The sequence below is a fragment of the Falco rusticolus genome, chromosome 7, assembly GCF_015220075.1.
Source record: "Falco rusticolus isolate bFalRus1 chromosome 7, bFalRus1.pri, whole genome shotgun sequence".
In the NCBI taxonomy this organism is placed as follows: Eukaryota; Metazoa; Chordata; class Aves; order Falconiformes; family Falconidae; genus Falco; species Falco rusticolus.
The window spans coordinates 37105570-37129854 of record NC_051193.1 but is presented as its reverse complement, the minus strand read 5'-3'; the positions used below and the strand labels follow the sequence as shown (position 1 = coordinate 37129854).

Below are 24285 nucleotides of genomic sequence, written 5' to 3'. Positions count from 1 at the left end.
AGTCAAAGTCCGTGGCTCTGCTAGTGATTTTGTAGACCAATCTGCGGCATGGCACTTTTTTTCTTTCAGTTCTCAAACCTACTCAAAACATTAGCTAGGTGCTTGACTTTGCATGTTTTTTTTCTGATTCATATATATATTTTAAAAAAGAAACAAACCACAAACAGGAGGGAGGAAAAGAAAAACAGGTATCACCTAAAAGTGGTGAAAGATTAAGAGGGATGTAGGTCCAGAGACAGCCAGACCCATGCACAGACTCCAGCTTACAGTAACTTTTTTCCAGAGGTGTCACTAAGAGCAAACAACTGCAAATGGAGTTTATCCACCTCCAGTTTCAGCAATACAACATTTACCCACTTCTAACAGATACCAGACAGGTGAGTAATTTACCACTGCACTACTGCACTTCTCTGTAGTCACTGGGTAGCCACTCACACGGGGAGAAATTGTCCAGCTCTTATTTCAGGGACAGATCCAAACTTCAGCTAAGTCTTTTTTGTTTCCCTGACATAAAGCTCTGTTCTAACACATCAATGGCACGTAGCTTAGATGACACGAGAGGTGGAACTATTCCAAAACACATTTAGTTTCCTGTCAGAAAGTATTGCATGCCTTTGCGCAGAAAATTATAAAATAGAATACAAATATGTAAATATACCATTTCAACACATCCTCTACATCAAAGCAGACCTGATGGCTTGAATTTCAGCTTTTTGAGGTTTTGTTTTTGTAAGTTGCTGAATTTATTTTCTAGCTCCTGCTTATGAAAAGAACTTTAAAAGTTACAAATTACATTTATCAAATGAAGAAAAACTACAAATATAAAGTTCTCAAAAAAAGGAAATAACATGAATCCTGTATGTGCACACATGTGGGGACACATACACAGACAAACATATATATTTAAGTTAAGTTAGTGACTGCTGAGCTACAGACCACATGCAGAAGAGTAAAAAGCACCCATAACCAGATGCGCCACTGAAAATCGCATAGTTTAGGATATATTCTATGAAAACCTCAGTGCACAGGAAGACATAAGTTCCCACGCTGTTAGTAGCAGCAATATGGATTCCTAGAAAGACCAACTACCTCCACAGATCTAAAAATAATCCAAGATCTGGCTGGGAGGTATGGCCCCTGTGAAGTAGAGAGAGGGTTTACCGGAGTGAAAACACACGGCTTTGAAAACGGTCCAGCATAACGCAGAAGTGAGAACAGCAGTGACATGTCACTTCAAACCTCCTGAGAACCAAAGGGCTGCAGAAGGAATTCCACCCTTTCCCACGGAGTTTTGTCTAAATACACAAGCCCTGTACGTCAACTGAACGCATCGGTGCGTGGCTTGTAGAGCTGTGTAGAGCCACCGTTTCGCTAGGAAACAGCACGTCTCAGGTTCTACTTGAATTTTCCTGTGGCAGGGAAGTGTAGCAGTGGGCCACTGGAGCAAAATGCTTTGGTTCTTTGCTCTGTCCACAGCTGAACAGGACACCCCAACTCACAAGTTTCCTTCAAACTATAAAAATAAAGCAAAAGGAATGGAGAAAAAGTAATTTCCAAAGTCCCTATCCATCTACAAATACGCTTTATAAGACCAAATACTTTTTTTACCTCTGAATATCTCTCGCTGATCTAGTAGAGCAAAGTTTGTTGATATTCAGGGTTGCAAACCCATCTGTTTACTCAGGCTTTTGTCTGTCAGCATAGTTTGAAGAGGTCGCTTTGAGAGATCAATTTTTTTTCCTGGGGGTTTCTTCAGAGCTACCACAATTTGTTATTGCGTCTGTTTAGAGGCTTTAATTTGTGGTTTTCAAGATTGCATAACTGCACAGAGAGGTGGTGAGAGGCCCACATGAAGAGTTCAAAATAAGTTTGACAATATAGTAAATATCTACTCAGTAATTTTCCCTGGACTGAGCACCATGGAATGCCAAAAAAGTTATTAATCAGGCTAGTGTATGAATGTGGCTTTATGAGGACTGGAGCATATATTTCCATTCAGATGCTAAAATGCTTAAATCCCTTCACTTGCTGTTGATACCAACTAAAGATGATGCACAGGGTGGGGGCTGCAAACCAGGTGCCTGATTAGATTGCTCTAAAGCAGCCTATTCGGAACCAGATAAAGGAAAAAAAAAATAGGATATTTTAATGTTGCCTTTTATTCAGAGTTCTCGTAGTAAGTTACATAAAAATGAAGCCGCCTAGACTCCCATGAGGAGGCTCAGCATTAATTTTTCCATTTTGCAGATGTTAGACGGGAAGGACGGAGATGCACAGAGTCACATTTGGAGAAGTGTGGGCAGCACCCAGGGAGAGTCGCAGGTCCGCAGGGTCCCTGGGAATCTGCAGCCAGAGCCCTGGTGTTGGCCAGGGGCAGGAACGGGGCACTCAGGGGCCATATGCACATCGAACGCATGGGTCGCACGTCCCCAGCGCCAGCGTGGCAGGTACCTGGGCGAGTGGCAGCTGTAGCAGCGGCTCAGGGATGCACAAGTTGCATTTGCATAGCAGAGGGCAGCGCTCAGGATTTTGGACACTATCCCTTCCTGAGGCAGCTGGTGAGGAAGCAAGGTGCGGCCCCGCATCGGTGGGGTGGCAAGGCTAGGAGCGTAGCTGGCGTGTTGTGCCCAGGGCTGCGTCCACAGGCCGAATCTGATTTAAGCTCCGTAGCCCAGGGCCAGGTCCCCATCCAGGTCAGCGAGAGGGAACGTCGAGGCCATAAACGCCTCCTGCCCGGGGGAAGGCCAAAGACGGCTGGCCTGAGCTGTGCCCTGTGCTGCCAGCACGGTGCTACCGACACAAACGGCGCCCTGCCAGGTCCCAGCACGTGTCCCCGATGGGACAGCTCGGCCACCTGCCTGCGGGCCCTGCCGGGCCAACCCCCGGGAGGGGGGCGCAGGTATACCCCCGGCACCGGCACACGGCCGCTCCTGCCGCCCCCCGCGCTGGCGCTGCCGTGACGGAGGGCCCGCCGCGCGCGCCGCGGGGCACCTCCCTGCGGAACTGGCCACCGGCCGGGCCGAGCGGCCCCGGCGCGGGACGTGGTGACCCTCCCCTGGGGCGCAGGGCCCGGCCCGGCCCGGACGGCGTCGAGCGCGCCCGCAGGCCGCCTCCGCCGCACGGCCCGGCCCCGCCTTCACGCCCCGGCGCGGCCCCCCGCCGCGGCCCCGGGGCTCCCCGCGGTGACCCTCGCTCCCTCGGGGAGGCCGGCGACCCCCGCGGCCCGGGGCCGCCCGCCGGCGGGGTGCCGCCTCTTCCGGCTCGGGGGCCGGGCAAAGGCGGCGGGGCGCGGACCCCGCTGGGCCGGGGGGGGCGGCAGGGCCCCGCGGCTCCCCGCCGCCGCCGCGGCTTCTCGGGCAACAGCTACCCCTAGCGGCCGGAGCGCCGCCCCGCGCCCCTCCTCCGCCGCGGGGCAGCGCCCGCCGGCCCGCGCCCACCTGGCACCCCCCCGGGGCCGGGGCCCGCCGGGGCCCGCCGGGGCCCGGGTCCGCCCGCGGCGAGGCGAAGGGCGCCCGCAGGCCGGTCAGCGAGCCGCCTGCCGCCCCGCCGCCGCGGCGGGGAGGATGCGGGCGCGGCACGTCCGCGGGTTCGAGCCCCGGGCGCCCCCGCGGCGCCGAGGCGTGTGGCGGGGCGGAGGCCGTGCCCAGGGGCGCCGGAGCTGGCGGGGCGGGGAGGGGACGGAGGCGCGGGGAGGGACGCGGCACGAGCGGCCCGTCCCTGTCACCTGCAGGCACCGCCGCTGGGACGGCCCCGGCCCCCGCTCCCGCCGCGGCCCCGCGCTCGCACAGCCCGTGCGGGGCCGGGCCAGGCCGGGCCGCGCCTGTTGCATTGTCCTTGGCGGGGCTGTTTGTGAGCGCCTGCCGCTATCTGCGGCCGGGGACCCCGGCGGTGCCCTGTCTCGGACTCTCTGCCTGCGCCTGATAGCGGCGGCTCCCTGCTTGGTTGCACGTCCCTCGCAGCTCCCGCCGGGGCTCTCTCCCCTTTTGTCTGTGTATTTTTAGGTCATTAGAGTGGAGGGGTAGGTAATCCCCAGGCTCAAGTTCCAGAGGGGCGGGTTCTGGCCGGAGGTGGAGTCACTTTTCATTTAAATCCCTGACTATAAAATGGGCTTAAAGAGAAGCGGGATCTCAGCTGTGCTGCACAGACCCCGGCAAGCAGGGTGCGTGGGGGACCCCCGGCAGCCAGCGCCCTGCAGCACAAGCCGCTGCGATGCTCCACTCCCTTGGCGTTCACACCTTGCAGCTGCTCACCCAGGCGGCCGCCTGCATCCTCCTCTTCCCCCGCTTCCTGCTCACCGCCGTGATGCTCTGGCTCCTGGATTTTCTGTGCATTAGGAAGAAGATGCTGACGATGCCCACGGCGGAGGAGGCGGCCAGCGCCAGCGAGGGGCCGCCCCCCGACGACCCCCCGGTCTGCGTGTCCGACTCCAACCGCATGTTCACGCTGGAATCGCTGAAAGCCGTGTGGCACGGGCAGAAGCTGGACTTCTTCAAGTCGGCGCACGTGGGCTCCTTAGCCCCCAACCCCGAGGTGATCCAGCTGGACGGGCAGAAGAAGCTCCGCATCCTGGACTTCGCCCGCGGCAAGAGACCCCTCATCCTCAACTTCGGCAGCTGCACCTGACCCCCGTTCATGGCCCGCCTGAGGTCCTTCCAGCGCCTGGCCGCGCACTTCGTGGACATTGCTGACTTCCTGCTGGTGTACATCGAAGAAGCACACCCCTCCGACGGCTGGGTCAGCTCGGACGCAGCCTACAACATCCCCAAGCACCAGTGCCTCCAGGACAGGCTGCGGGCAGCTCAGCTGATGCGGGAAGGGGCGCCCGATTGCCCCCTGGCCGTGGACACCATGGACAATGCTTCCAGCGCCGCCTACGGTGCCTACTTCGAGAGGCTCTACATCATCCAGGAGGAGAAGGTGATGTACCAGGGAGGCAGAGGACCAGAGGGCTACAAGATCTCGGAGCTGAGGAGCTGGCTAGACCAGTACAAAACCCGGCTCCAGAGCCCCAGCACGGTGGTCATCCAAGTGTAAAAAGGACCTGGCAAGAAGTGCAGGGGTGGAGAGGCGAGGGGAGGGCGGGAGGGGAGGTGGGGAGGGAGAAGGCGCTGCGAGGCGGATGGCAGGAGCTGTCTTTCCCCGGGGACACTCGAAGGAGGCTGCTGTGCGAGCTTTCGAGCAAGATGTGCCATAGTCCTTTCTCTATTCAAATCATGTTGATTTGCCAGCCACGCTCTGTCAATACTGTATTTCCATGTGCGTTTTGTAAATAACTTTTTTTTTTTTTTGGAGAAGCGTTTACTATTTTTTAAGGAGGCTCTCTTCCTACGGGATCTGTTCCCAGCTGCGTGTGTGCGCGGGTGTGTGTCTGAAAAGTTGTGTACAAGTGCTCCGTGCTGCCTAGCAAGTGCTAAGTGGGATTTCTAGTATTTCTTTGTGATGACCGATTTTGAAATGGGTTTCTCTAATGCCAGGAAATCGCGTCTGATGTTGTCAAGTACTAGAACTGCCAATAGCCAGAGCTGTACGGAATGTCCTATTTATGTGGGGGGGGTTTTGTAAGACGTTTGTTCACCTTTTTTTTTTTTAAATGAATTTTTTTAAATAATAAAGGTTGAGTAAATACACGTCTAACCTTGACTGCCTCCCTCTACTTTCAGACAGCAGTTCCCTTTTGCCTGCCTCGCCATACCCTCCCGGCAGCCGAGGAGGGGAAGGGGAAGCGGCAGAGGATGCGCTGCTGGGGCCTCGGGGGCGGCGAGCAGCTGCCGCGCCCGGCGACGGGCTCTCGCTCGGCTGCGGCAGGAGAGGGAGAAGGGAGGAGGGGGGGCACTGGGCACCCCCAGGGGGAAATGCAAACCTCCGGGGCTCCCGGGGGAGGCAGCACCTCGGTGGTCCTAGCCACCGCCGGGAGGGCTGTGCGCTCCCTCTCTGACCGCGGCCAGCCGCCCCCAGGGCTGAGCCGTGGGAGGGCGAAGGTGCAGGGCTGGCCGGCGCCGTGCAGTCAAAGCAAATCCCGGCCAAAAGAGCAGGCGGGGGAAAGCCGGGAGAGCCGTCCCCCCCGGGGACGCCCCGTCGCGGGCGGTGCCGGAGCCGAAGCCGGAGCCCGGCCAGGGGCAGCGCGACCCGCACCTGCGGCGAGGCCGGGCCGGCCCCGCGGTGCCACGGCGGTGCGGGGCTCGGGCGGGAGGGCAGCGCCCAGCCCGGCGGTGCGAGCCGCGTTCTCCCTGCCCGGGGCCGGCAGCCGCGGTTCAAAGGGTGCGGGGTGCCGGCGCTGGCTCCCCCGGAGCCCGGCAGGTGAAGCCGAGCGCGCAGAGCATCCCCTAAACCCCGCAGGAGCTGTGCAAAGCCGCCCAGAAACAGCGGGTCTTTAAGCACCTCCCGCTGTGCCTCTGAACGCCTCCTTGGCCTTGACAGCAGCGGGACAGGGCGCCCGGGCTGTCCAGCCCCGGGCTGTGTTTTGGGGAGGGTGTTACCGCCCGAAGGTAAGGCGGGCGGGGGACGCCGCTCTCCGCAGCTGGAGGACAGAGTCGCGCTCGCAGTGCTAAGCTACACCGGCGGAAAGCTGTTTGTAAGGGCGTTCAGCCCCTCTCTCGTCCATGACAATGTTCCTCTGCCCCCACAACGTCCCTCCCCCTCAACATTCACGGTGTAGATCGGCCCGTGTAACCGCTCCCGCCAGGCGAGCGGCACCGGGTGGTCCCTCACAGCTGAACCAGCGGCTCCTACCCCAGCCTTCGGTCCCCTCCGCCCCCCGCAGTCCTTGCCCGCGGCGGGAGCGCAGCGCCCCTGGAAATCGGATCACTTTGGCTGAGGTGTCAAAAAGACCCAGCTCAGATGCCCGCTGGGCCGCTCAGCCTGCTCTGCTGGTCCCCAAAACGCTCAGCACGTCAAAACGCCCCGCCGATGATGCTGGGGCGGCGGGCTGAGCGTCGCTTCCCCCGACGAAGCCCCGGAGCGGAGGGGGAGCCCCGCGGCTGCCCTTAGCGGGGCGGGCTGCGGCCGGACATCACCCCGCTCCGCCCGGCGGGCAGCGCCTCCCGGGCACGGTGGAGGTGTCCCTGCCCGAGCCGCCTCCAGCCACCACCCGTGCCTGTCCCTGTCGCCTGGCGCATCAGCCTCGGCTCCCTCCCCCGACCCCAGCGGGACGAAGGAGCGCGCTTCCCCGCTCCCAAGCATCCGCAAACCGGGCTGCCCCTCGCTAAGGACGGCGGCGCCCCGCTCCCTTCGGACGCTGTTGCCGGCACAGCCCGGGAGGGGACAGGCGGCGGGGCGGGCGCCCACGCCGGGCCGGGGAAGGTGCCGCTGCGGGGACAGCCCGCCGCCCCCCGCAGCCCTGACCCTGTCCCCGCAGGGCCCCTCAGGCCCCACCGCGTCCTGCCCTGAGGACCAACGGCGGAGGAGCCCTCGCACACCCGCGCAGCGGGTCCGCTCCCAGTCGGCTACAGGGGCAGCCTCTGTCACCACGATTACCATTTTTTTTTCCTCCCCACAGCTTAGTTTTCCTTACTTTACAATAAAGCCCTTCTTTCCTCTCTCACCTCCTTATCTATTTTTCCGATCCGCTTTTGGCATGCTTTAGTTGTAATCCCAAGTTACGGGCAACCCCCGGGCCCGTCCCCACCCCCCGGGACATTTTCCGGTCATATGGACAGAAATGATCACTGTCCTCACTTGGGTTTTAATAGTTGCAGAAACAGCCTCGTCTTTACTTTCTGCCACTTTGATTTTCGTCAAAGGCTATCTAAGGTCAGGATTTTAAAATTTTTTTCCTCTCCATTAAGTCCGCTTTCTAAAACTACATTCCTCCTTGAAACGGAACGTGGGGCTCTTACTTATCACTTTCTCTTTAATCAGCAGCAGAAGAAAAATTTGCTGTTGAATGCCCGGAATCCCTGAAAGAGATCACACTTTTCCTTTGCACAAATCAAAAGTTATCTGCTCCTCTTGCATCCTCCGCTTCACATGAAGCACAAGCCTCCATCCCACCGAGCTTTGTTTAGCACCGACGAGAACCGCACGGTTTACACCTGAACAGCCCAGGGCATCAGGCAGGAGCCTCTCCGGCTGATACAGAATATTGAGAAATTTATCTTCCAAACGCATTTCTACTGCCTTTCCACAAACAGAAGTCAGAGAGCAGCAAAGAGATTTATCAGAGGGAGATCTGAGTGGTGATTACATGTTCTGTCAATATTTAATTGAATTATGTCCTCGGCATAATTACATACAGTCCTCTGGCCGGGAGGGGAAAAGAAAGAAGGAAGTTGTGGTGTGGTCGGAGGGGGATCTCAGGACGTGGTTCCAGTCATTAAAAATGTGATGTAACCTTGCAATCTGGTGTATTCTGAGGCACAAACAGGGAAACCCAAACAAAACCGACTACTACAATATTATTTGCTTTACAGCAGGAAGACAGCAAAAGCACCTGCTTTCATTAGTTTTCACTACTACTTTCTCTGGGGATTTAAAGATGTTTTATGATGAACAGAGCAGAGGTCTTACTGATCTGATCTATAAGGTATATGTTGTAGGTTTTGTACTGTTCACCACATACTAACTTGACTGAATTTGATGGTCCTGCTGTTTGAAATAAAAATTAAAGTCAGTCCAGAAAAGCCTCATATCCAATACAGATCTAGAAATTACACATTCAAAGAATCCTACAAGCCAATTCTTACTCTGACACTAATTTTTCTGTACTTCTTCCAGTCATAAGGGAGATTATCACATCATTATTAATTTATTATTTACTAAGAGCTGTTAGAGTGCTCTTTTGGTACACAAATGCAAGAAAACAAAGGGCTTGATTCAGTTCTCACACAAGTTTTGCACTGGTGTAACTTCAATGACACGGGTGTAGTCACTTCAGAACCACCTGGGTGTAATTATGATCAAAATCTGGGCTATTGCACTTCCTTTGCTTTTCTAATGGCTCAAAACCTCTTTTTCTACTGCATACTGCAGAAGACAGACAGCTGTTTGAATACAGAGCTCAAAAAATAATTTTCAAGTTCCTCCTCACTGACAGTGCCAGTGCCCTAAATCCTGCAGAACATGGTCACATCAAGCACTTTTCCTCACCATTCTGCACCCTCCTTACAGTGTGCAAGTTGTAAACCCCAACATCGATAGGTGTTCCCTTCTGCTTGTTAAGGCACATACCCTCAGTGTCTTGGTAGATCAGGTAGCTTTTCACTTTAAATGCCTTTAAGCATCCAGCTGCCAAAAGGAATTTGACACCTGCTTCCTTCTTTGGAAATGTCTCTTTTCAGACAAATTCTTGATGATGCCTCTTGAAAAGGGGTTCATTTATGACCTCCGCTTAATTGACTACTCCAAGTATTTCTCATCTTCTTGGCCTTCCACCTGCTTCTTCAGAGATTTTAAGTGGTTTACAGTGGTAAAAGCACTAACAATCAACAGCCAAGAACATTTTAACTAGAACAGTAAGTAGTATTCAGTATTTCCTGTGTGAAAATACATTACAGGACAAGGTTAAAATCCTTCAGCTGATAAGTTTTGTGTAAGAATTCTTCTCAGGGCATAATGCTTATGCTCACAAAAGTACGGATCCCTCAGTCTGGTCCATGGAGTTCCTGTGCCCATCAAACTCTGAAAATCTGATGTTTCCCCTCTCTTTCTCAAGTTAATAGCTCCTTCCTGACTTTGCTCATGGAAACATTTGCTTCCATTTCCTTTCAAGTAATAAATGTCCTCCGTCATGAAAGGACCTTTAGGACATGGCCAGATGGGGTAAGGTAGTTCAGCCTCTTACACATCGCTTCCCAAGTGCCCAGAATTATCCCAACACAGAGGCTATCCCTGAACGTCTGATGAAGACAACATCTAAGATCTGCAATTCTTACCAGAGACATTTAAAGATTAATTGGTACACAGCCCCTGGTGTTATCAAATTTTGTAACCAGAATACGTAAGCTAACTAGCAAATACTGTAGGGACATATGGTTTTGTTTAACAGTCTGCACATATCCTTGAAGAAACAGAATGCACACCTTACTTCAGCTCGGGTTGTCCACACAAAGAACTATCAGGGATGATTAGCTGAAGTAAGTGCTGCTTAGGACAAGGCGACTTTGAAGAACATTACATCCTGGAAAGCTGGCAACACAAGAGTCTTGCAATCAAGACAGATCTGATACTTGTTGGACAGACAGCCAAAGATGTGTCCTTAAGCATTAACTACTTCATTATAATACTAAAAATCACACCCCTTACACCAGAAACCTCAGCCCACAGAGACCCTTCCCCAATGAGCATGATGCGAGTTAACCAGTAAGATTGTCTAACCGTTATGTAGATGACCATCCAATCAGTCTTAGAGGGTTGGAAGTTAACAAATTAATCTTCATGCAATCATGTATAAAATTGATTGTGGAAACTACCAAGGTGTGCTAGTTCACCTGGCACCCAAACTGGCGCTGCTTTGTATTAAAAGCAGTATCTCATGCTCTTAGACTTGTTCTTTGATTTTGCACACAGTGTAACAAATTCACTTCTGAGATGACAGCTTTGGTGACCCAGATGGGACTGTGCTGAAAGCACGCTGCCCAGGTTGACTTGATTCAGCCAGAGGAGGAGACGACCGAGTGGACTCCAGCATGTACTGAACTGATTCTTCAGGGATTCCATCCATTCCTCTCCCCTGCTCAGTTGTAAGCAAGCAATGTAACAGTGCAAAAAAGAACGAAGATCTTGTATAAGCTAAGGGGGGGGGGTGTTTTCTTTTGACAGAGGAACCGTTGAACACCACATTAATTGTATTTTTGTTAATTTATTGTGATTGTGTCTTTGTTAGTTTGGGTAATTTTGTGAGAAATATCTTGGTGTAAGTCGATGAGTTAAAAAAAAAAATCACATCGTGAGAAAGCTTGAGCTTAATATATGATACCTTTGTTACGACAAATTTTCCTAGGAAATATGGGTTACACATTCCTCTATCAAGATTCACCCTTACTCTCCTTTGGGATGCAACCTAAAACACTGGAATAAGTTTGGTGGGGATCCTTTGACAGAAGATAAATTGAAATATATTGTAATCAATGGTGGCCAATGTACAAATCGGATGATGTTGAAAACTAGTCAGAAAATGGAACTTTGAATTATAATACTATATTGTAGCTAATGTTGTTCTGTGGATGACAGGACAAATGCAATGAAGTTCCATATGTAGATTTGTTTTTCTAAAGGATGATCATGGTATTAGGAATAAATGTAAATTGTTGGGCAAGGGAGACATTTTGATACTGGCAGAAAGCTTGTAGAAAAAACAGCAGGAAAAATGTTGTCCAGCACGTGAAATCGGGCAGGGTCATATTAAGGAGGGGGGAATGACGAAGATTTGCAAGCTTTAGTGGCACAGCAAAATATACGAAGAGTAATAGTAATGAGTTAAAGGGAGGAGTGGAAAGAACTCAAGAGTCAGATACTTTCAGTCCTACTTCAGGAAGAACAAGTTTGCAGCAGGCCATCATTCAGGCTCCACTTTGGCAGGCAGTGGGTCCTGAAGGAATTCCCGTCTTTGTACGTGTTCCATTCACTACCTCAGATTTCCTTAATTGGAAGGAGTCAGTGGGATCATATAGATAATCCAGATAAAACATATAGGCTGGGACAAACTATAACAATCAATCATAACCCTACATGGGGAGACATTCAGACACTTAAATACCTTCTTTACGCCAGAGGAAAAGAGATTGGTTTTTGGAAAAACTAAAGAGGAGAACAAAAGACAAAATTCTTGGGATAATCCTGCTAGGTTTATGCCAAAAGCAGAAGCAGATTGGGATCCAAATTTACCTCTTGGAAGAGCAATGATAAGATGTAGAGGAATGAAGGCAGTGGGTTAATTAGCATTGTTAATATAGGGTTTGTCTCTCTGTCCACTTCTGATTGTTCTAGCAAATCTATGATCAACCTCCATGATTTTAACAAGGCTATAGCAATTTTGTCCCCCCTCAAGGCAGCCTCAAGAACTATCCTTCCAACACTTTGCCATGTCTGAATGCTGAAAACCTTTTTCACTGTGACTGGAAAATCATACTTTTTACACCACACTAGCAGAATTCTTATTGCCATTTTATCATATTTTACACCTCTTTTTTCAAACATATCCATAAGCATTGCAAATATAGTATTTGTCTCCCTGTCCACTTTTGATTGTTCTAGTAAGTCTAAGACTAATCTCCATGTTGTTAGTGATATTGCAATTTTATCCCCCCTCAAGGCAGCCTCAAAAAGAAATTCTCCAGTGTTTTGCCATGTCTGAATGCTGGAGACAATTTTTTGGCGTAACTAGCACATCATTTACTTTGCACCACCCTAGCAAACTTCTTATTGCCTTCTTGTTATACTTGATGCTTCTTTTTTCAAATATATCTATAAGCATCATTAACATAGAATTTTCTTCTTCTGCACTCATATAAATTAGTCTCCATCTATGTCAGGCACCAAAAGTTGCAATTCAAGTTAAGATGGACAACAAATATTGCAATACACCCATATCAATTAGTCATCACCAGATCACCTCTCTCGGTGTCTGTTAGGGGTCGCAGGTTCTCCTGCTTGCCTCAGCTACGTTGGGCACCAGTTGTTGTAGGAAGAGCCCAACTCAGTTCACCTCACACGGGGTACCAATTGTTGCAGCACAAACAAATTATCAGGCTGCAACAAAGCTCTTATCATCAGCCAGATTCTACTGTCCATGCTGTTTCACCTTTCTCCAGAAGTCAGACCACCTCTCCCACAATCCTCAGGGCTATTTTACTGCTTAGCAGGAACGAGCTACAGCTGCACATCATCCACGTCAATCAACCCACTGCCTTCGAGGCAAAGCCACAGCTGCATATTATCAATGCTAATCAACCCACTGCCTTCATTCCTCTACAATAAAACAATATCAACAACTTATTTTGTATGGGATACAATGTGGAGTTCCAAAGCAAAGAAATGTCTCTAAGTTATACAATGTAAAACAAGAGGCAAATGAAAATCCTTCTGCATTTTATGAAAGATTATGTGAAACTGCACAAAAACATACTAATTTAGACCCAGAAGTAGAAGAAAATAAAACTACGTTTAATATGCTATTTATCAGACAGTCAGCCCCACATATCCAGAAAAAAAACTACAGAAAGTGTATGGAGCAGGAGGAATGTCCATTTCTTAGTTAACAGAAATTGCCTATGAAGCTTACAACGATAGAGAGGAAGCGGGGAAAAAGCGGAAATACAACAGGAGAAACAGAAAGACAGAAAGGTTCAAAACGTGTTTATTGCAGGAAAAGAGGACACTGGAGAAATGAATGTCCAAAATTAGGGCAGAGGACGGTCAAACACCTCAGAGGCAGGTGCCTGAGGTTGATTTGTTGACGATGGGAACTTATGACTCAGAGTAAAGAGGATCAGGGGATAGAATAGATATCTCCCCAGCAGTTCCACTGGTTCCAATTCACCTGGGGAATGAGACTATAAACTTTTTGGTAGATACAGGAGCAACATATTCCTTAGTAACAAGCTGCAAAGGACCAGTAAGTAAATATCATATATCAGTGACTGGGGCCATGGGAAAGCAAGAGGTAAAACCTTTCTTACTTCCTATGAAGTGTAAAATCAGAAATAGAATTTTAACACATGAAATTTCATGTATGCCAGAATGTCCCATGTCAATCCTAGGTTGAGACTTATTAAGTAAACTGGGAGCTCAAATAACCTTTGTCAAAAATAAGATTTAAATTCACATTCCACAAGACAATGCTTGGAAAGCACAGTTATGTTTACTACAGGATGCTGATGGCAAGATGAATGAAGACATACCTGAAGAAATTCTGGATGCAGTGGTTCCCAAGGTATGGGCCACCCAACAACCTGGAAGAGCTAAGAATGTAACTCCAGTTAAGGTAGAGCTGAAGCCTCATGTGAAACCAGTAAGAAAAAAAAATACCATAAAACTGGAAACAGGAATGGGCCTTGAACCATTGATAAATAATTTCTTATGATAAGGACTGTTATGCAAATGTAGTTCCAAATATAATACCCCTATCCTCCAGTGAAGAAGCTTCATTTACAGGAACACAAATTGGTTCAAGATTCACAAGCAATCAGCCAAATTGTTTGGATGTACACCCAGTGGTTCCTAATTCATATATGTTGTTGCCTAATGCCTCTGAAAAGGATGTTTATTTTACAGTTTTGCATTTGAAATGTTTTCTTAAGAACAAATGGGTCAATATGTATACCAACTCTAAGTACATATTTGGTGTACTCCACGCTCATGGACCTATCTGGAAAGAAAGAGGACTTTTATCATCACAGGAAACTCCAATTAAATATGGTAAGGAAATTCTGAAATTATTAACAGCGATTAATGAACCAAAGGAGGTGGCAGTAATGCATTGTCAAGATCATCAATCTGGTCAGAGAAATATTGCTCAAGGAAACCAAAGGGCAGATGAAGCAACCAAACAAGTATCATTTAAGGTGATCTGGGCACTAATTCCTGCTTCTGAATTAACAATGCCTGCACCCCAGTATTCAGCAAAGCAAGATAAGTTGGCCAAACTACTGCAGTGCAAATAGAATAATGATGGTTGGTGGATTACACCTAGTAGACAATGTATAGTAAATACTCTGATTATGAGAGAATTATTACAATGAACTCATGAAGACATTCATATGGGAGCAGATGCATTGGTTCTGAACATCAAAAGATATGCCATAGGACCATGGATGCAACAATTTGCTGTAGGACTTGTCAAACAATGTTCAATTTGTCTTAAAAATAATCCAAAAATTGAGAAAATACCTCCACCTGGAGAGGTAAAAAGGGGTTCTATTCCCAGGGAACACTGGCTAATAGATTTTTCTGAATTACCCAAGGCTTATGGGTATAGGTATCTTTTGGTAATGGTAGATACCTTTTCAGGTTGGCCTGAAGCTTTCCTGGGTCACACCAACAAATCTAAGGAGGTAGTGAGAATACTTTTGAAAGAAGTAACTCCTAGATTTGGAGTTTCAGAGGGAATATTGTCAAATAGAGGCCCTCATTTTGTAACTGAAACACTTCATTGGGTCCCTGTATTTCTTAAAATAAAATGGGAACTCCATACTCCATGGAGATCACAGTCTAGTGGAAAAGTAGAAAGAATGAATCAGACATTAGAAAGACAACTTGATAAATTAGGTCAAGAAACCCAAGAAAAATGGGTAGACCTACTCCCCATAGCTCTAATGCATATTTGCATAACACTCAGGAAGGGGTAAGCCCCTTTGAGATACTATATGGAAGATATTATGCTATAAACCTTACAGGAAAAAGTGAACAGATTCATATTAGTGGAAAACAAATGATTCAGGAATATCTTCTGTCTTTGTCTAGAACACTTTCTTCCCTATGTTCACCAGAGAGCACCTATCCCCTTAGATGCTCCAGTTCATCCATTTCAGCCTGGAGACCAAGTGTACATCTGGACATGGAGGAAAGAACCCTTGAAGGAGAACTGAAAAGGACCTTACATGGTATTATGGGTAATGAACACTGCAGTTAAGGTTTCAGGGATTGATTCATGGCTACATTACACTCAAGTGAAAAGAAGTACAGACATTAATTTGCCTGTTGAAGAAAATAACTCTTTTAAATTAAAACTGAGAAAGGTTTCATGAATTACACATGGTCTGAATTTGAATCATACATAGAGATCATTTTTATCCCAGGAGCGGTGATGTTTTATTTAATTTTGATAATAGCAAACACTTTTAAAATAAGATTTTTTGTGTAAAAATGGGTGGTATAATAATTGGTCTTTTCCTAATACATGGCATAATATGTTCAAATCAGGAACTTAGAATCACAAACCACATCTAAAACTAATCCAGAGAACAGCTCAAATTGCTAATAGATCAAATTTTGGATTTATACACAATTCCCTGAACATTCACAACAAAGATTGTCTCTGCTAGCAGTACTATTGCCTGGAAATGCAAGTTGGACTCCTGTATTCCCAAATAATAGTGCATCTATCTTCCCAAAGACAGATGAAAGACAAATTTGGGATGTAGAAATTAGTAACCTAAATCTAACAAAATATGGGAGATGCATTCAAAGATGTATTAATTCCAGACCCAATCCTTTTGGACGTGATCTAATCTGTAAATATGCAGTCAAAATTGGAAATTATCCATATTGCACTATTATAGTAAAAGTAGGAGATGCAGTTTGCGACAGGAGGCATATCGGATGGAAAGCCCACTATGGGAAAGGATGGTATTGAGTATGTGGAAATCAAGATAGAAAGATCTTACCTTCAAATAGGGCTGTTCCCTGCATTCCGGGAGATTTTAATTCCTACCATTACTATAATAAATCAACTGCAATCTAATGGATGGATTCACTCATATATGCCGAGACAAAAATGAACAAACCTCTTAACTGAGAGACCTACGGCATTCCGTTCACTTGTAAGGTGGTTTATTCCCTGGTTAGGGGTTAGTGAACTAGAAAAAACAATAGTGAATATCTCAGCCATAGTAAAAACTGTTGGGAATGAAACTTACAATGCTATACAAGCTATGCAAGAAGAAATTTCTGATTTGGCTAAAATTATGCTACATAATGGAATGGCATTGGATATGACGTCAGCCTCACAAGGAGGGTTGTATACAGTTTGTAACTCTAGCTGTTGGGTGTACATAGATCAAAGCAGTTGTGTTGCCACTGATTTAAAAGAAGTCTAGAACCAAACAAAAATTTTACATGAAATACAGAAGGATGACACCACATACAGATTTCAGGAAATTTGGCTGTGGTTAACTTCCTGGTTTCTTGATTTGAAATTATGGATAACAAAAAGTATTAGTCTATGCCGTTTGGGATTAATAGCATTTGTTTGCATTAATGTTCTAATGCAGTGCAGTGTAAAGGATGCTCATTATTAGCTAGTAAAATGTGAGGAAAAGTAGACTAATCTAGTATTAATATTTAAGTAAGTCTCAAAGGGGGTGATTTGTTATCAAATTTTGTAACCAGAATGTATAAGCTAACTAGCAAATACTGTAGGGACATATGGTTTTGTTTAACAGTCTGCACATATCCTTGAAGAAACAGAATGCACACCTTACTTCAGCTCGGGTTGTCCACACAAAGAACTATCAGGGATGATTAGCTGAAGTAAGTGCTGCTTAGGACAAGGCGACTTTGAAGAACATTACATCCTGGAAAGCTGGCAACACAAGAGTCTTGCAATCAAGACAGATCTGATACTTGTTGGACAGACAGCCAAAGATGTGTCCTTAAGCATTAACTACTTCATTATAATACTAAAAATCACACCCCTTACACCAGAAACCTCAGCCCACAGAGACCCTTCCCCAATGAGCATGATGCGAGTTAACCAGTAAGATTGTCTAACCGTTATGTAGATGACCATCCAATCAGTCTTAGAGGGTTGGAAGTTAACAAATTAATCTTCATGCAATCATGTATAAAATTGATTGTGGAAACTACCAAGGTGTGCTAGTTCACCTGGCACCCAAACTGGCGCTGCTTTGTATTAAAAGCAGTATCTTGTATTCTCACTTTTGAGACAACACTGGCAGAAGGGGATTTCATTACCCATTATAAAGTAATGGGCACTGTAATAAATTAGAAACAGGTTTAAATTTTACTGAAACTCCTAGCAATGAGGGCAAGGACCATGGCAAAGCTTTCTATCTCTTCTGTCCGTCTTCTCCCTCTCACCTCCTTAGGCTTATAAATCAACAAGTGTTTGAGCGGTCTGCATTTAACCAGACTCTCACATTCATTCCAAGGCACCCTGGGTGAGATTTTTAGGGTTGTATTTCTATTTCCTCGATGGGTCTTGCTTTTCTTGCCTGAAGAGTCAGTCGTGATGTACAGTCCTTGCAGCAGCCAAAATTCAGTATACTTATTTAATCACTCTTGGTTATCAGGTGCAAATCCTCAAATTATGTGCCACATTGTGGAATTTAAACAAGGTCTCACAGCACAGAACTTCACTTCAAGTATCATAAACTTGAAAAAATTTGGGCTGAAACATCTTCCGGAGCTTTCTTAGAGCTCATGTAACTTCATAAACATAATTATGCCAAAGGTAAAGTTAGTACCAAAGACCTGATAATGGAAATAATTTCTAAAAATAAAAACCATTACATAACCTAAGGATAAATTTTAAAACATATGTTCACAAGAAATTATATTTTATTAAGTCATAAATACAGTTTAAAGGTATATGTTATGACCTTTTGAAGTTGTTATAAGGAAAGTGACCCTTATAAAAACTATGGGACTGGGATGAAGAAATTCTGGAAGTTGTACAATTCAATGCAAAAATAAATAATATTTTTAGTTATTTCATCACTTACCATTTGTGATGAAGTACAACCAGGAAAGAATAGGACGCAAGGCTGCTGTTAACCGGATTTGCAGCACATGGACATAGAGAACATACTGTGCTATTAACACACAGACACATGCATACAATTGCAAACAGATCAGAATTAGTCCAAAGTGTTTTTGGAACATTGGAAAGGGAGAGGCAGGGAGTATAGAATGAATTATTTATTTCAAAAAGTGACAATTATACAAAAATTTAAGCAAATTACCAAGTTAATTTCTATTTCTTCTCACTCTTAAGAGGAACACAACCATTGCCTGTATGTCAGTGAATAATGAACAGTTCTGAGGAAATGGAAAATATTAGATGGAACTCAGTTGTCTTGTTTTCTCCATTTTCTTTTTTTTCTTTTTTCTTTTAACTGTATATTGCCTTCTCTAGAATGCATACCACTGAAATTATTACGCTGAGCTCTAGTTTTTTTGATGCTCATAAATATCTATAGTTTTTTTAGTTAGTGTTTAGCTGACTGATGTATCTCTGATACTAAATAATTCACCACAACATCAAACTAAGTCAATAGGTCCATCTACCTGATCAGAGCACCAAAGGTGTAGAAAGAAAAAAACAAAAAAAGAATCTGTAATACATGCGATCATTCCCCAGAACTAACCTGCAAGACCTCCTCTATTGCCATGAGATGTCTTCACTTGATTCAGTCGGCTGAAATAATTTCCAGAAATTACCTACTGGGAGGAACAGAATGGAAGGGGGAAAAAAAAGCAGACTGAGGAAGAAATGCCATTGATCTTGCTTTTCATTTTTTTACTGACTGAACTTTAAAGATTTCAGCTGCATTCTTAGGAACACAAAAGGGAGGTGTGGAGAAACTCAGTAGTGATTTACTATAAAACTGAAATATCAACCTAAATGATTCTATGATTCCATGAATCCATGAGATTGGTATGTACTATAGAAATACATCCATGTTTCCTACAGTTGGTTAGGAAGCTAAACAGAGGAGATGCACATTAGCACTTCCTGCAGAAACTGCTGGAAGCTAGAAAGATCTGTCTTTTACCACATATTCTGTGTTACTGTGGTCCCGTTCTGGAACCCTTTGCTTGGTTAATACAAGTAATCCTTAGAAAAGTGACTTGAAAAAAAGGGAAATCAGACTTTATCTTTCCAGGTATTATATGTGCCCATTGACTCACAATTAATTTCCAGATACGTCAAGCTTCTCTTGCTCAATGCAGTATGACTGTGTGGTTCATGGGCCAGAGGATGGGGAATAAGCCATCAAGCATATAGGGTCTCCAAGAGAGACTGCAGCACTGCATTACAAATACATGAGATAAGCCCCAAACTGCGGGATGATGAAAAGTGGGAGTCCGTTGTCTATTTCCCATGCACTGCACTGACAGTTGACAGATATACCCAGTTAAACATTGTCTGTGAAACCTGGTATTATTTTTAGTCTCAGGTGAGCAATCAGGGCATTCATTGTCATTCCCCTATCATTTGTTTTTAGGTGATGGATTTGTCATCATTGTAAAATGGAATTTGGCTTCTTTTGGAAAAGAAATCAACACTTAGGCCATACTTATGAGCAAGTCAAAAGACACCCAAGGGTATGATTGCTTTGTATGCTGTTCTTTTTAATAAGGCCAAGGAAAAGCATCACTGGATGGGATTATAATCATCTGCTGCTTTAATGCAGACAATCGAAGAAGGCTCCTTACTGATGGTTGTAAATTCATCATTAAGGATACCACTCAGAGTCATTTGGCATGACATTTTTTATGCACAGAACAGAAAAGTGCCGTATTAGCTCCTGAGTGATTGGATGAGTTGTACATCCATTAATGGGCATATCAGAAAATGTTTCCAAGCTTCAACTTATCTCCTACACAAACCGAGAAGATGCAGATTGTCTTGTTGTTGTTTACTCAAATTTTTTGGTGCATTTTTTCACTCTGTCCAAGATCCTGTTTTATTTGAGAACCTGCTATCATCATGCATTGTAGATTCTACTGCTGACTCTGGGATCATAACAATCTGGCTGCATTCACGTATTATGAAAACTACAGGATGATAAGCAATATGAGAGCAAATTAGTTGCACTAATCCTGTAACGGATAAACATTTCTCAATTCACTGCTTTGGGAAACAACAGAATTGGTAGATCATAAGCCCAGGAAAGCTGGACAAATTTTTTGTCAAAGGTTTTATCCACCCAAGTGTCAGTTCAGCCTGGCTAAAATCCATGTGCCATCCACCTGAAAACTGCAAAATTATTCCAACAAGAATTCATTAAAACATAAAAACATTAAAAGCAAAACCTAAAAAAATCTATATTCATATTTTCATAATAGACCACCTTTTTAATTTGTTTCATTTCTAAATATAACTAGATTTGATTTTCCAGAAAAAATACATAAAACAAAAAATGAAAAGTTTCATTTTCCCTTTTGGCCAACTCAAAAATCTATGTTTTCCTGTTATACAAGTGAAATGAAATATACATCATTCAAATTCCCTGCTCTGTAGTCCTTCTTCCTGTTCACGAATCATTCATGAACTGGTTATGACCTGTTAATCTATTCTTTATCCACACACTTCATCGATCAAATTACATGAACAAATTTCAGCCAAGAACATATCAACTAATTGTTCACTTAGGGTATTTATGTAACTGTGATATATGACCATCACCCGTATGAATGGTGTCATATTTGGTCCCCTGCTGGATATATGATTTACTTTTTTTTTCAGAGAGGAATTGCCAAATATAAAGTCATGACATATCTCAGATGTGAATTTTCAGATGAATACTCATTAAATGTTTAAAAGATATACAAATCTAGACAGCAGTATTATCCACCTTTAAGCCATCAACGTATTTTCAGTGCTTTGAACCAATGTTTTATTTAATCATATGCACAAACTATAGAAATAGTTTATAGGAGGCACTAGATAACAAGAATGCTCTTAAAAAGTAATAATTAAAAAAAGCCTATATTTCTGTATTTAGGCTTCCAGTATAAACAATATATTTTTCCCCTGTAACTAATCATGAAAATTCAGTCACACCTCGGCTGCCAGATAGTTAGGACACTCACCTAAAGGAGAAGGTTCTGGTACAAGCCCAACCCATGCTCATGGATCTGAACCTGAAATTTCCATATCCCTGCCAATGTCACAGCCTGTGAAATACACAAACCACTTCCTTGGAACTTTAGGGGAACAGGTATGGATCAGCACTTGTGGGGAATGGTGAGAGAAAGACTGCTCACTCTTCTAGCAAAGGTACTTATTTAGTACATAAAACAGGTAGGTTACAGTATCAAGCAAAATATTGCGTCCATGCCATGTGAGGCTACTATTTAATTCCAGGTAGTTAATTCTCCTTTTAGTTTTTGACCAGAAAGACTTTTCTGACTTGAGAAACCTTCTTAGCCAATATATTCCCTTATAAAATTGCTCAATTTACCAGAAATTTACTCCTCCACCCCAAAAAAAGTTTGACTTGAAAGTTTCAGGCCAGGTCTAGGATGCAACTTTTGGAGTCACATATAACTGCCTTCACTGTCTGATTGGTTGACCTGTTTACAGATCTTCCCCTGCTGTGCATATGACCAAGCATTTTGTAGGCAGGCATGCTGGCCAATAAAATCTCAAAAAGCAATGAAACATTCCCATCAGTGCAAGCAACAGTTCTCAGTATAAATAATTGTCTTGTCATCTCTCCCCAGGCTCATTCTCTTTCCTTTCTTTCTCGCTCGCCTGCATTTCCTCAGAGATGTTCTTTCTCTGTCAACATAGCCTCGTGTTACTTCTCTGCAGCTCTGCTGCCCTCCATTCTAAAATCTGGCATTACAGTGAAACTTCCAAGAATTCCATTCTCTGAAGCATTATGAGTCACACTGTAGTCTTCAGCAATATTTTTAAAACACCAATGTTTTTTTAATCACTCTTGAGACCCACAGAAGAAAGTAAGGATATTATCTTGCTAACTTACAGTCGTGGTTGTTTTTTCTATTGCCACCCACACTCTCTCATCTTTCTCCAGATACTCTGCTCCAGTCTTTCAATAACGCAGGCATATGGTATTCAAGTATGCCAGAGTCTGACTTCAAGTTTTAGTCATTTTTCTTCCTGTAAAAAGGATGGAGGGACATTAAGCTTATGACCGTTTGAGAGCTTTCTTTATGTAAGAGTTTTATTAGGGTTTATACTTTAATAAATGAAGTATATACTATACCATAAAACTAACAGATACATCAGGTCTGAGCTGTAATTCATCGTATCTGCATACTAGCAATGCCATGTGTCTGGCATGTCGGAGGCAGCACAGAATTCACTGGTGCAAACAGTGAACATAGGAAGGAGAGAATTCCTGCCTGCTCCTTGCAGTCACTTCCAAAAAAGTCTTTTAACAGAGGAGCTGGTTATCTTTAGTAGCTGTAGCTCTAAATACTGTCCCTGATAATAAAAATATAAATCTTTATTCTACTATTTGAAAAGCTTTCCATTTTAACAAGAAAAAAAGAAACATTAGTAAGCTATGGTAAAGTTATCACTTCATTTTCATTGTATGTTTCAATGCTTTCTCCTTTTTCTTGTGCATAACGGATGAGGCAGCTTGTATTACAAAAGAATTATTTGCAGCTTAGGACAGAAGTTCCACAAATTGCTGTTATCTGCTCTGCAGATGCTCATGTGACACTCCGAATAAATATACCTGAAGGTAAGCACATAACACTGGACAACAGGCGTTCAGTAAAGAAGATTCCTTAAGACCACAGTTATCTGAGCTTCTGTAGAGATCAGCTTCTTGCATGAAGCATTCAAGGATGACTGGCTGCCCCATGATAGTTTTTAAAAAAAGCTGCCAGGAAATAAGAGGATGAGGAGACCTAGATTTCAAATTACCAGCTGATCATATGAGGAAAGTACATTCTTGGGTCTCAAAAGCTACTGAAAAATGGTCAGTGAGCTTGTCTGTGCAAGAGATGGTTGAGAGAACTGTGAAAATAAACACATCATTGAGAAATGGAGGTAGGATGAGTGAGATTTGCTTAAGAAAAGGCGAGAAGAGTGTTAAGTGAAATAGAAAAGAATCTATATTAAATAGTATTAATGCAGTAAGCCAGGAAGCTATGAGTGATCAGGACTCCTGAAGAATCAAAGTTAGGTGAGGGATTTTATACACACACATGCACATGTTTATTTGTCTACATAAAATAAACCACAATCATACTGAAACTGCGTATTTTACATCCAGCTCATACAGGGCTTTTCTGTCACATGGCCTCATACCCAGGAATGTGGAAAAGCGATAAACTTGCCTTCACAAAAGTAGGATTTTGTTCCTACTTTATGTATCTTTAAGAAATCTTGGCCATTTTTTTAACTTGATTGTACCAGTCCTAAGCTTTTGAAGGATGCTGTAACTACCAGGCCAAGCTGTTTAAAAATTGCTTTACTCACTGTGTGTTTTTTAAGGTTAAAAAGAAAAATACCATTTTCTAGGAAACAGGGGCAAAATATTCACACAGTTGCCTAATGTTAAGATTTTCAATCCATATTTAGTCTCCCTAGTGTCAGTAAAATTGTTATACCTCAGTGACAGATATCCACAAATCTCACTGAATGGCTATGAGATACAACCCGGCTAAAGATCAAACTATCTATAAACGCATTACCATTATAGATGCAGGAGCCTACTTAAATACAGACATCCAGTTTTGAACATTTGTCATAAGACTATAGCAGTGATGGGCTAAGATCTTTGGTAACTGCTGATGTCATTGATCAGCTGCAGAGATTTCAATTTTTCACTGAAGCTATCATTACCAAAAAAGCACCTCTTTAAGCCCCTTCTGTTTCAGTCTTTTGCACTACTTCTA

The 24285-nt window shown here is 44.9% G+C and overlaps 1 protein-coding gene and 1 long non-coding RNA gene across 2 annotated transcripts in view; one reads left to right on the top strand and one right to left on the bottom strand.

The window, feature by feature from the left end:
* LOC119151161 overlaps positions 1–24285 on the bottom strand; it is a 94312-nt gene that overhangs the window by 23080 nt on the left and 46947 nt on the right. The window contains exon 3 of the long non-coding RNA XR_005105324.1: positions 22395–22531. This is a non-coding gene — a long non-coding RNA (uncharacterized LOC119151161). The remainder of the gene's footprint in view (positions 1–22394; positions 22532–24285) is intronic.
* On the top strand, positions 3602–5067 carry DIO3 (iodothyronine deiodinase 3). Its single transcript, XM_037394713.1, has one exon. The coding sequence runs from the start codon at positions 4210–4212 to the stop codon at positions 5032–5034; it is 825 nt and encodes a 274-aa protein (XP_037250610.1). The 5' UTR covers positions 3602–4209; the 3' UTR covers positions 5035–5067.